The sequence below is a fragment of the Haliaeetus leucocephalus genome, unplaced genomic scaffold (genome assembly GCF_000737465.1).
Source record: "Haliaeetus leucocephalus isolate CR32 unplaced genomic scaffold, Haliaeetus_leucocephalus-4.0 Scaffold626, whole genome shotgun sequence".
In the NCBI taxonomy this organism is placed as follows: domain Eukaryota; kingdom Metazoa; phylum Chordata; class Aves; order Accipitriformes; family Accipitridae; genus Haliaeetus; species Haliaeetus leucocephalus.
In genome coordinates this window covers 2,732,249-2,744,691 of record NW_010973062.1, presented here as the reverse complement: position 1 = coordinate 2,744,691, position 12,443 = coordinate 2,732,249, and the positions used below count along the sequence as shown (strand labels likewise).

At 39.6% G+C, this 12,443-nt stretch overlaps 1 protein-coding gene across 1 annotated transcript in view; it reads right to left on the bottom strand.

Annotated features, from left to right (window-relative positions):
• Window positions 1–12,443, bottom strand: part of PCCA (propionyl CoA carboxylase, alpha polypeptide) — a 295,541-nt gene that overhangs the window by 65,694 nt on the left and 217,404 nt on the right. Inside the window, exon 20 of the mRNA XM_010578343.1 lies at window positions 8,571–8,669. Within this exon, the coding sequence (XP_010576645.1) occupies window positions 8,571–8,669 (99 nt within the window). The remainder of the gene's footprint in view (window positions 1–8,570; window positions 8,670–12,443) is intronic.

The window sequence follows — 12,443 nt, the reverse complement described above, 5'->3', positions numbered from 1 at the left end:
AGTCCTCTTCCAGGGACTAAATGGAATCTATTCCCAAACAGTACAAATACAGATGTTAAACATAGCATGAATGGCTTACAGGGCATCAATCCTCACAGATAAAGGTGCAGGGGAAGTTCCTAAGAGGCTGAGGCACCATATTATCACTTTTAAAAGAACCATCCTCCTAGTGCCTGTAGACGGCTTGGGAATTTCTGTCCTCCCATAAACAGACAAATGGAAACACAGATCCTTCACAGTATTTCTGTAGGTGGTATCCAATGTTTATGTCACTTGTTACTTCTTTTTGCCAAGCTTTAGACATGCAAATTTTTAATATTAATGCCACTGCAATATTGCTATTACATATACAGAGAGCACCCTCCAAGCATGTCCATGTGCTCCTTTAACCCTCTGAGGTAAGTAGGCATTAAAAAGCAGTGGATGAGAGGCTTTAAAACAAATAAACAAAAAACCCCAACACCACCAACATCCCCCTCACCTCCCAGAAAGACCACTTATTTGGTGTTGGTAAAGAATGAATCTAAACGAGATTTACTCTAGCCCAACAATTCCAGCTATTTACAATTATTTACAACAATCTAGAGTTTAGTCCTCCCTGTGAACTCCTAAATTTTTGCTGTTCTTATGTTAAATCACAAAATTACTAAAACTTTTAGAAACCTTACCCTTGTTTTGACATGCCATAATATGTTTTGCTCTTATAGGAGGACAGTGCGCAGGTAACAAGCTGCCACGTGATTCTAGATCTGGTAACGTTTATGACTGCTCTGAGACAGACCCTTCGCAGGATCCATAGTCCTTTCTCGCTCTTTGATGCCTCTCCTCTTCCTTCCCCTTTGCTCTCTGAATGTGTTACCATGTTCAGGAGAACCATTCCTTGTCTTTCAAGGTTTCAACATCATAAAACTACAATGTCTGTCAACAAATGAATACAATGCTTTGGCCTTTGGACACAAACAGAATCCTTATAGTTATTCATCCTGAATAGTGTCTGTCATTAAAATTTATAGCTCCTTTGGAAAAAAATATGGCATAAGATACTGTGACAACTAACATTATTTGATTAACCCCTGGAGTAGCACAGGATATAACTAATCCCATTAGGTTAAAGAAAGGGAGAAGTTTGTTGTTTGTAGATAGAACTTTGTGGGTGACCTCTCTGAAAAGTGGACAATAAATTCCAAAGGGATTGATTGGGCATAGCAGTTGACCACTCATTTCCTTCCTGGATTTAAAAAAAAAAAAAAAAAAAAAAAAAAAAAAAAAAAAAAAAATTTTCATGAAAGAATCGGGGGTGTGAAAAGGGGGCTGGGGTGTACTTTTTGCTTTTGCTGCTCAATGAAAAAAAAAATTTTAAAAAAGGCAGCAGTAACCTGTAATTTCATGATCTTTTATTTCCTTGAATTTTCCCCTTCCCTTCACACATTCTCCATTGGAACAATGGACAAGACTGCGGAGTCAGCCTTCAGTTAAACCGATTCCACACAAATTGCAGATCGCTCATGAGATTTGGGTACTTGCTATTTAAAGTAGACATTAACACAAATACTCTGGTATGACAGTGAAGGATATCCAATATTTTTAAAGGCTTCATGACTCAGGGGCTGGCCATACTGTTGCTGTATAGGCTATAAGTATATTCAAGTCTCATTTTAAAAAGTAGTAATTTTAACAATTTTGGCAAACACCCATGTCAACGAAGCCATAATAGTAATATTTGTTTTAATATGCATCATCGGCAATTACAGCAAGCAGCACCAAAAAGGCCAGCTTTCATACACCTTCCCTTTCCCTACAACCTTTGGAAATAAAGGAAGTCTCAGTCAGTCCTTAGATCACCCACGATCAAACGATGAAACCTAAGTGGTACAATTACTTATTTTCTTGTACAGAATCTTTCACAAACTCAACAAGTTGAATTATCTAATAATTATCTAAAGTAGATCACTCAGGTCTTTCCAAGCACACCGAGGAGATATGCACTGAATCATGCATGCTGATGAAGTTTCAGAATTTCTTCTAACTATGACTTTTCTCTGCTTCTGTGTCTGGTCCTTTGGGAAGGATCCACCTCCACCCACAAAAACAGCTAAGTTGTTTGCCAAGGGTGACACCAGGACATCAATATCTGTGCTCTAGAACACTGCACAGCTTCAAAGTTTCCTGGCAAAATCTCCTTGTCAAGAGTTTATCTTCCTTGCCCACCCCAGCCATTACCAATCAGAAGTGATAATTCAGTAGGAACAACAGCTCTGTGCTTGGTTTTGGTTACAAAAGCCAAAGGAAATATTTGAAATTTATAATGAGAACAGATAACAAATCAGTGCACACTATTAAGTTATGGTAGAAGTCTAGGTTTTGCCCATGTTTTCAACACAGCACAGTTCTGGTCCCCACAGCTCAGAAAGGAGATAACAGAAATGGAAGATGTTCAGAGAGCAACATAGACATAAAGACAGGCTTCTCCACAAGGAACAGCTCTGCAGCACCGAAAAGGGGCAACTGAGTGAGGATGAGGATACAAGCAGCGTGGACACAGTGGGTAGGGATCAACTGCTCATGGTCTCTTCCAATAGAGGGACTAGGAGGAATTCAAATGAAGTGAAAGGACAGTGCCACAGCAATTATTAGGCGATGATAAGACTGCAATAAGCAACTTGCCAAAATCTATCATTCTCTTTGTGGAACTGCAGGGGAAAGAAGTAACAACAAGAACAGTGCCCTGACCGACACTTATTAATACTTTCCAAAAAATTTTAAAAGTCTGAAACACAGCAAGGCATACTACGCTGTATGCCACAGGCTTTTGTCGTTGTCTTTTACCTGGGATATGAGAGCTTGTTTGTACTTCTCTCAAATGCTACGAGAGCATCAAGTGAGGAGATAAAGATCAGTTTCTCTGTATCATATCCACAGATCATTTCTGGAGTTTCAAGGCTGAGCTCAGTTTTCTCAGATGACCATGGCTGGATGAGCAAACAGGAAAACACAGGCAGCCTGTGTTTCGATACCACTGAATAAAGGAGGGCCATGGACTGATGCCTGGTCCCAAAGCCAAATGGCAATGACTGTCTCAGTCCCACTGCTTAGGTCTACACAGCATGGCATAAATCTGTACCAGGTTTGTCTAGGTCAGCCATAACTGGAACGGGCTGAGACAAAGCCAGGCAGTGAGCTACCAATTAATCAATATGGGCCATCAGGAATCCAGTGCTGGGGCTCACACTCTAGCTTTTCTTTACCCAACAGTATAGCTATTTGGATATAGTACATCCAAATGCCTGCCCCTGTTTGCAAATCATTGTGTCCCTCTTCTAGAGACAACCTAGCAAAAATAATTCTGAAATCGTGGGTAAATGACAACAGCAGAGTGTGCGCAGTAATTGCACAGCACTAAAGAATGGACTGTTGAGCAGTCTTCACGCACACTGCTCACTACAGCTTCCCAAAATCATTTTCAGGGTTTAAGAAAATGAGTGTGCTGAAGTAATGGTACTTTAGACCTGAAACCTGTATAATATATCATTATCACAGATTACATCTGAGATCTCAAAACAGTAAAATATATAAATGTATATATGGGTAATTTTTCTAAAAAAAATTACACGTATGTTTGAAAAAAGTCTCCACAGGGTTGAAGGAAATGAATACTTGGGCATAGGCTTTGTTCTCCTGTCAGACATTTCCCAGAATGTCAGACATTTCCCAGGAACAAAGCCTTCATAACCTACAGCATTTTCATTTTTTCTGTTATTATAGACCAAAATAATAATCAAAAGAAACATGGTATCGGAGAAGCACTTAAATTTGTCATGTCCCAGGATGTAGAATATACTCCTCCTGCTGCAACTGTTGATGCAATAAATAAATTAAATGAAAAAATAATAAGTGATGCCATGATTGAATTCTCCATAACACTGTAAGTAGAGAAAACTCCACTGATACATCTTCATGTATTTCATTCACAAAAATACTTGAAGCTTGCGACTGATGATTTCAGCTTTACAGGATCACGTTTACTAACTCCATTACTCTCTTAATTACACCTTGCTGTGACTGATAAAGACCTTTTTACCATAGAGTTTGGGACATCCGACAGAGTCACAGAACAGTTAGGCTAGAAGAGACCTCTGAAAATCGGGTAGTCATATTCCCTGTTCAAAGCAAGGCTAATGTCAAAGTAATATTGAGCTGCTCAGGACCTTGTCCAGTTGAGTTCTGTCTAGGACCTACAGAGCTTCAGTTCAGCAGAGACCAATCCTCTGAAAGCCAGGAAATTCAAAGAGAAGGCATCGCAAGTGCCATTGTAAAATTGCTTTGCTGAAGCTGCCAAAAGCCACCAAGAGTTTTCCAGGCTCCAGGCAGAATGCCTGCACTACCTTTATAGGGTGGAAGGTTTCATTACATAAACTAGCAGAGCTGTGAAACCAGTGGGAGCCGACAATATGCCAGTGGAAAGGCTGGGTGCATATGATACGATGAAGAGGTACAAAAGTGTTGGCAAAAGTGTTGGCTTAGAATCCTTTTGCTATAGGGAACTGTCTGCAAGTAAATGGTATATAAGGATGGGTTGAGCCTTTGACGATGGGATCAATGAAAGCAGAGCATTTAACAGCACTAAGGAGTCGTAAAATCTGTCCATGTGGTGTTGCTATAGAGCAGCCTCAGCATTTGGATGGTCGGTGGGGTGGTTTTTGAGAACTTGCCCAAATACAAGTAGTGCCAAAGCAAAGAGGGTTTGAAGATCTCCTACATGTTTTTTTCTTGGGCAACCTGCTCTCTCTGCAGATATCTGATCTTCCTGCACAATGTCCCACTAGAAGGCGGTTACTTGCAATCTGACTGTAGTAAGGACAGACTTGCAGTTAGGTTCCAGTCCATCTGCTAGACTTCATGGATTCATTGATTTATCTTGAGGTCCCCTTAGATTCTGGTTCACGTGAGGGAATAAAAGGAGATGTTCAGCTCTATGGAAAAGGCAGCTTATTCTTCCCTTCTCCCCTTCCACCCGCTCCCCAGTTCATATTTACAGGGAGAAGGAAGAGGTCATAGATGATGACTTCTGCAGGCACAGGGCTCACAGAAATCCAGGTTACTTGTACATGGGAGCAGAGACAGAGGGATAAAAACGGCCTCATTGTCCCAAAATATGCCTGCTGCCTATCTTCCAACTGTCGCTACTTTCCAGGATACCATTCTGAACCACTATTCTCCCTTCCAGTTTCAACTGGAGTTCTTACGGTTCTTTTCTACAACTCAACCAACGTCCTCTTTTCCACTCACTCTTCACAGGAATCATTAAGCACCTCATTTATTTATTTTTACTTTAAATATTGCCTGAAAGGCTATATCATATTCAAATCATATTTTTTACATAAATGTATTTTAAATATGTATTTTCAATTAAGTAACAGCCAATCCCTTCAAATCTGAATCCTCAGGAAGACATATTGTAACCACATGCCTCTAGTTACTTCTCTGTTTTTCAGCAAAGGCACGGTCCAAATTCACAATAGCTAGGTCTAAGTCAAATTCTGAGCCACTAACATCTTTGGAAACAGGTAGGGGAAACCGTTTTGGCAAAGTATTTCTGCACACAAAAATTTCATTTGCTTGGTGAACAAAATCCTACACTTCACAACGTGTTAAATTCAGCCTCCCCAAATGAGAGGTAGAGTCTAGTCCTAAGTGGAGAAAATGCTGAGAAACTAGGATTAGCCAAGGAACTACTAAAAAACAACAACAAAAAAAACCATGACGGGATCTGCGTACTTCAAGGAATGCTATGACATCTGCCCACACCCTCATCCCTGAAAACCGTATCTCAGAAACCTCCTGCTCAAACGATCCCAAGTTTTCGTCGGCTCATCGCTTTGTATAGCATCCTATGGATTTCGCAGTAATCCAAAGCAGCGCAAAGATTTCAGAGCCCTCGTGCTGCAGGCAAACGGACCTGCAGTATCCCCCAGGGTTCTGGTCCCTCTATCATCTGGGGACCTGGCCAGGCACTCTGCAGCGCCCATCTGCTGCACACAGATGGGCTTCCTCGCAAAGGAAACAAAAGTGGGAGGGAGGGGGCTGCCACGCATCCTACTTGTGCCCTGATATGCCCTAGACAGACTGTGACCAGGGCATATACCTCTCCTCAGGCACTCAGATGTATTCCCGCATCCCGTACTCTAGAAATAGTCTCCGAAAACCTGGTTTTTAAACTCATAGGCCTTCTTAACTCTGTGGCAGAGTTGGCGCTCTGCTTTGCTCTAATACACATTGAGCCTTCAGCAGAGGAGTGGAAATACGGCAGCACGCTTAATTACTTATTTTTAAGTGTGCGACAGATATGCAACAATTTGAATGTCTAGACTATAATTTACATAAATACATTTTAAACCAAAACATTTTAAAATTATTTATTTCCTGCTTCTATGCTTAAGTGCTTTGCTGGATTGGGGCCAGACTGCAGGATCGAGCCGAAGGTGCATAAATCAAACCTTCAAAGAAATACAATGTTCACAAAGACTGTATTTGGTTGAGCAAATTTAGAAGAATGAAACCAACTATGAAGAGAAATTAGATTGGCTGAAAATTAATAAAGCACAGCTGGAATTATTCGATTCATCCATATTTGTTGCTTAAATGGCTCTAGGGCTAAGTCTTGCTGAAAGAAGATACTTCAAGACTTAGGGGTCAATTGCTTTTGGAGACAAATTGACCTATAGGAATACACTTGTCTAATTTGGTTCTTGCAGTGGGGCAAGTCTGCAGAAATATATAACCAAAAAACCAATTTAGATTCCAGTGAGTGGATATCAGAGGTCAAGTTTAAGGTTCCCATAAATTTACATATATACACTAAAAGATTAATAACTTTTCAAGCTACTGGGTTTCTTTGCTAAAAGCAAAGACTTATAGATAAAATCTGAGAAAGAAACAACATATGTGCTTACTCCACATTCTGTTGGATAGATAGCGTGCAGCCAGCTTATTGCTTGTTGCTGTGGCTAGCCCTGCAGTATTTCATACAGTTTGGTCATACTCAGGGAGTGCAAGTAACACTATTGCTGGCTCAGCTCCTAGAAGAAAGCATGTGCAGTTCTCATGATCATTAATTTTTAAACTAATTTTATGTGCCAGTTCTAATATTACACTTTTAGTTAACTGGTCTTACTACTATTAGTTATACTCCAAGTTCTGTATCCAGCCATAAAGTTGTTATATAGTTTGCAATGAGGCCTTCTGAATATGGTTATCCATTCTAAATATAATGCTTTTCTCCTAGGCAGATTTTATGTATTCATACATCAGTATTGTCTCCTACTCAAAATTAGGAATGTACTTTATAAAACAGTACCAAAATGGACCAGTATTAAAATATAAAAATACACTTTAAAATAAAAAATTATTTTAGATATACACAAGCCCTGAGGCGGGCATTAAGCTTCCAAGCAATCTACAAAACTTAAGTCCATAATTTACCTGGGCACGCAATGAATATTTCACTCTCCGTCAATACTAACCTTGAAAGATACAATATTTTTTATTTTCAAGTTGCAGTCTTATAATTCAGTCAAAGCAAAGACAGTATTTCCAGTTGGGTAATTTATCAGGAGTGAAAATGAAAAAATAAATTCACACATTTCACCGTAAATTATCAGAAGTCTGACCACTGTATCACTGATAAATGTATAGGAAAGAGATATTGTTGTATGTAGAAAGATATTTTCAATAACTCTAAAAGTTCTGATTTTTTTTTTTCTCCTTTCACTATTACCAGGATCAATGGGTATTTATAAATAAAGGATTTGTCAACAAATATATAAATCCTGACTGGCATTGCCTTCAGAAAATTTACAAGGCAGTTAAAGGCACACCTTTTTGTTTGGAGTTGATTTCAAACACACTAGTGGCCAGAAGGAAAGAATATACAACTATATTAATCTTTTTGGTCCTCTTTTCTTAGAGCCACACAAGTTTGGGGTGTTTTCTACATTTTTCTTCTCAAATCATGGAACTAATCATATTTCATAAAAGCATATTAAAAAAACACATTACATGGGAGATGCACTGGCCTGTGACATTCAAATTGCAAAGGCCCAAAAGGGGAAAAAAAAAAAAAAAAAATCACAGGATCCAAACACAAGGAATAATTTTACTGCAGGATCCCATGTGGGTTTTGGTTGGTTTTTCGAGTCTATTCGGTTTTTAGTTTGGTTTGGCGGGGGGTGGTGGTGGTGCAGTAATCCATTCTTTATTTCTTAAGTGATTAAGAAACTGTATCTCCTTACAGCCATTAAGTAAAGAGATCCTAGAAACTGGGATAAATTTCTGTCTAAAACAAGCAAGTTCTCTTTAAAAGAAAGATATTCCAAACTCTAGATAAGTAACTTTGAGACAAGTTCACTCCACTGAAGCTCTGGATGTATTCAAAGCAGAAAGATTATGTTATTCACACGTCGTCACATCATTTTTAGGATGCAGCAAGTTTAGACCCCACATATCAGTATTATTTGGATACCCAAAGGCTCGTGGTTATCTCAGCTCTACAAATGAAGCGTTGGTGAGTTTACCTGGATAGTCCTCTGAGTGCCATCAATGGTGACAGACAATAAGGGTGAAGCCAGGTTCCACTCGCTGGTCACGTTTAGTTTCATCCCATCAACTTCCACCTGTTGTGACACCAAACAAGGCTGTTACTATGAAGACAGACAGAAAACTGATCTCAAGTTCATTACTGCATACAAAGCAGCAACCATTTTAAAACAGATGGCTCCCAAACAACCTGTCATGTTTACTGCTTCTGCCATAAAAGACAGGGTCCAACAACAGAGTCTTCCAGCTATCTCTGGGGAGAGGTGAAGGACCTGTGAACAGCTGCCTCCGAGTAGCAAGGTTTCAAGTGATTTCCAGCAAGTAACAAACAGCCATCCAACTTTTAAACCTATCTGGACATGCTACATTTACTGCAATTAGACAAGTAATGCATATAAATTCCAGTGACACCTTGCAACCCACACAACAGGGCTTGCATATAATATTCTCTCCAAGGACCAAGGAAGAACTTTTCCTATGCTTCTAATGAAGGGTTTTGCATTGTTATCTTAATTAATACGAGGCAGTAATTAATTCTTCGGTGCTTTGCCTCAAAGTCTAGAAAAACTTTGCAAATTCTGTCATGTTTTCTTCCAATATACAGTTGATCAGAGGAATAAAATTTCTGATTTGAATGCCAGTATGTTTATCCAGAAAGAATTCTTTTTTTAAATTATCCCATAATCTTTATACAAAAATATTTCTAGGTAAAGAGCAAAAATTCTGAGTTCTGAGGAAAGTGTAGATCAGAGTAGCTGTAATGACACTTCTGACATTCTTCTATGTATAATACTGTTTAAAAATACACATCACACATTCAACACTAAGAGCCTCAGAGGAAGAGCTGGATTATGGAAAAAAAATACTGTACATGGACTAATATAATTAATCATTAATATTTGTGGCTTGTTTCGAACACTCATCATGCTATCCAAGGTAGGTAAATATGATTTCAGTTACATATTTTACTATAAACAGAAGAAAAATCATCATGGTTGGTGATTTCCTTCCTCTCTCAAAACCTCCAAAATATTTTCAATCAGTAAATTACAGACAATATTGATAATGACACAAATATTGCACACATTCTCAGTAAACTAGAGGAAAATTACTGCATTTAGAATAAAAGCTGAGCCCACATTTTGCAAAATAAAACTTATAAAGCCTACTCTTTTAGATCTCAGACTAATCATTATTTCATCTTATAATAAGAACAGGCAACTGTAATCCTAGTGTAACTTAAAAAGAAATCCATAACACAGAAGTGCAGAGGAGCAATGTGTAATCTGACAATTTTATTTCAGTTAAGAAGAAAAAGCTCTGGCTTAAAAAACCTCTAGTTCTATAGACTTTAGTTTAGAACTCAAAATCGGTCTTAGTGATACAATCTACTCAATTTCTACGGCTTTAACTATAAATAAAGTTACATGTAAAGAACAAGAAGAAAAACAAGTCATTTATAATGGTTCAGCAATAGGCCAGATTAGCTGGCATGCTTTAGGTACTTTACACTGCTCCAGTGATGCAAACCAGCCATAAACCTGGCTTGAGTTAAACCAGACCTGCAGCTGGTTTGCATTGCCAGAGCACCGCAAAGCAGCTGGAACACAGCGGTGAACCTCGCCCGCTCTCAGCAAACCTGAATCAGCAAATACTGTCTTTATTGAGAACAGCAGAAACATCTGAAAAAGACTTTCCAAATGGAGAAAAGCAATTCCAGTGCTCTGTCTCAGCCCTCTTTGATTACCAATTGAACTTTCGTAAGGCAATTCTTTAAAAAGCTGTCTGTCACTATCGTTATAACCAAAGAAAGACTGTCTGCACTGGAGCCTCCGCCTGAAAACATCATTTACCATGTTTCTCCGGGAAGAAGGGGAGATGGTATGAAAGCATACCAGGCTCCTGACCACCAAAAATAACTTCAACTGTACGCTGTGCTTGTTGCACCGCGGGATTTACACACAGCCTCACAGAAAATCTATAGTCGATATCTATAGTCCTAGTGAAGGCTGTTCCAGTGGCAAGATGCAAGTCAATACCTCCACAACAAACTCAATTTAATCATTAGCTCTTTTGTCACTGTACAGATGAACAAAAGAGAAGTAAACCAAGTGTGTCACAGTGGTAAATGACCTGTTTAAAATCCCTCACAAAGGTCTATACAAGTCTAGCCATCACTGATTCCAGATTACGTTAGTATCGAAAAATTTCTGGTGGAAACCACCCTGAAAGAAGAGATGCAAGCAGCCAGATGGTAGGTCTAAACAAACCGTGGCACTCTAGGAATACTATGGCTGCTCACATGCAATAGAAAAACCAGCAGACAATATATTGCCTCTATGATGTTTTCCCCATTCAAGAAAGAATAAAGGGCTAGAGCGGGGTGGGTGGTGTTATTTGAACCAATGCATACCCCAGTAAACTGCAGCAGTCTTCTCACAGAATGGAGCTACAGGTTCTTAGCTGCTTTCACCTAGGTCTCACCACAGTATGTGCAACTGGGGAAGATGATGTGAAGCTAAGAGGATCACAAAGAAGTTGGCTATTTCTGCTCCAATAGGTAGGATGACAAAAACAGGAGGTCAAGCCATCAGAGAAAATTAACAGGAACTGAGGGTAAGAGATTTTACCATGTAGTGGGCATGTTACTTTCACTACAAACAAGGGGAAAGCAGGCAGGGGAGGGAACAAAAAAAAAAAAAAGACCCAAACACCAGATGGGGGTTGTAATCAAACCAGTGTTTTAGCTAATAGAGCAAATCTTCCTTCCACAGCTCTGCAGCCAACAGCCTAGTATGGTTAGTTGGCGGAGGCAGGGGAATAGATAAGATGTTCAAAGGACTTGTCAAAAGCTTGCATTTGCCTTCATTCCTCCTTTAGCAATGGATATGATAATAGAACCTAACAAATACTGCAATAAAACCAGGGGCTTTTTGCTTTAGTCTTGGGGGTGGTAGGGGGGGTGAAGGGGGACACGAGGACGACTACTAAAGAATTACGTTGACTATTTCCTGTTTTATTTTGTTTCTGGGCTCATAAGACAGCCAGGAATGAATCAGCACTCAACGGATACCAACACTTCAACTGCAGGGAGGAGATCCCAGTCCAGTCACTCACGCAGTGGGCCACATTGTACTTTACACCACAGCTATATAGTCTACCTTGTAGTAGCTAGTAGTCCTCAGCTACTCAGTTCCAAGTGTATGCATGTGTGTGTATGCATGCATATGCACATCATGTTGTGTTGCATGGGGGAATTACCCTATAGTAACTATGGCTGTTTAAACCATTGCTACAATACATCGATGTGGTGTGGTAGTGGTGGATTTTTTTTTTTTTAAATAGGATTGTTTGTCCCTGTGTAAGGGCATAAAAGATAAAAGCAGCCGTGGTCCTCCTTTACAATTATTTCCAATTCAAAAGCTATTGTAAATTAGGTCTCAGAAAGAAGAATGACAAGTCCAAGGCATGATGCTAGAAAAAGGTCAACGGCTTACTCTACTGTCACAACTTTGCAGACTTTTGCTGGCATGCACCTGAACTACACAAGTAGCAGCCCCTTCACCTCTTGTGGACTGAGCTCCTGATGTTCAGCATGATAGGTACCAGCTAACCAATAGTGCTAAGAGCTGCAAAGCATAATCTGCATTCAGTTTCCTTTAGAGAACATCATTTGGCATTCTATATGCATGTCAGGCAATTAAAGGAGGCAGCACAAGCCTGAGTGTTATAGCCCTGTTAATTTACTAATGCAGAGTCTCGCATACATCTGGCACATGTCACTTCTTTTCTCCTGGAAATGAAGGTGGTTTTCCAGGAGACTGGAGGGCAGCTCAAGCATTTGTTTCCTG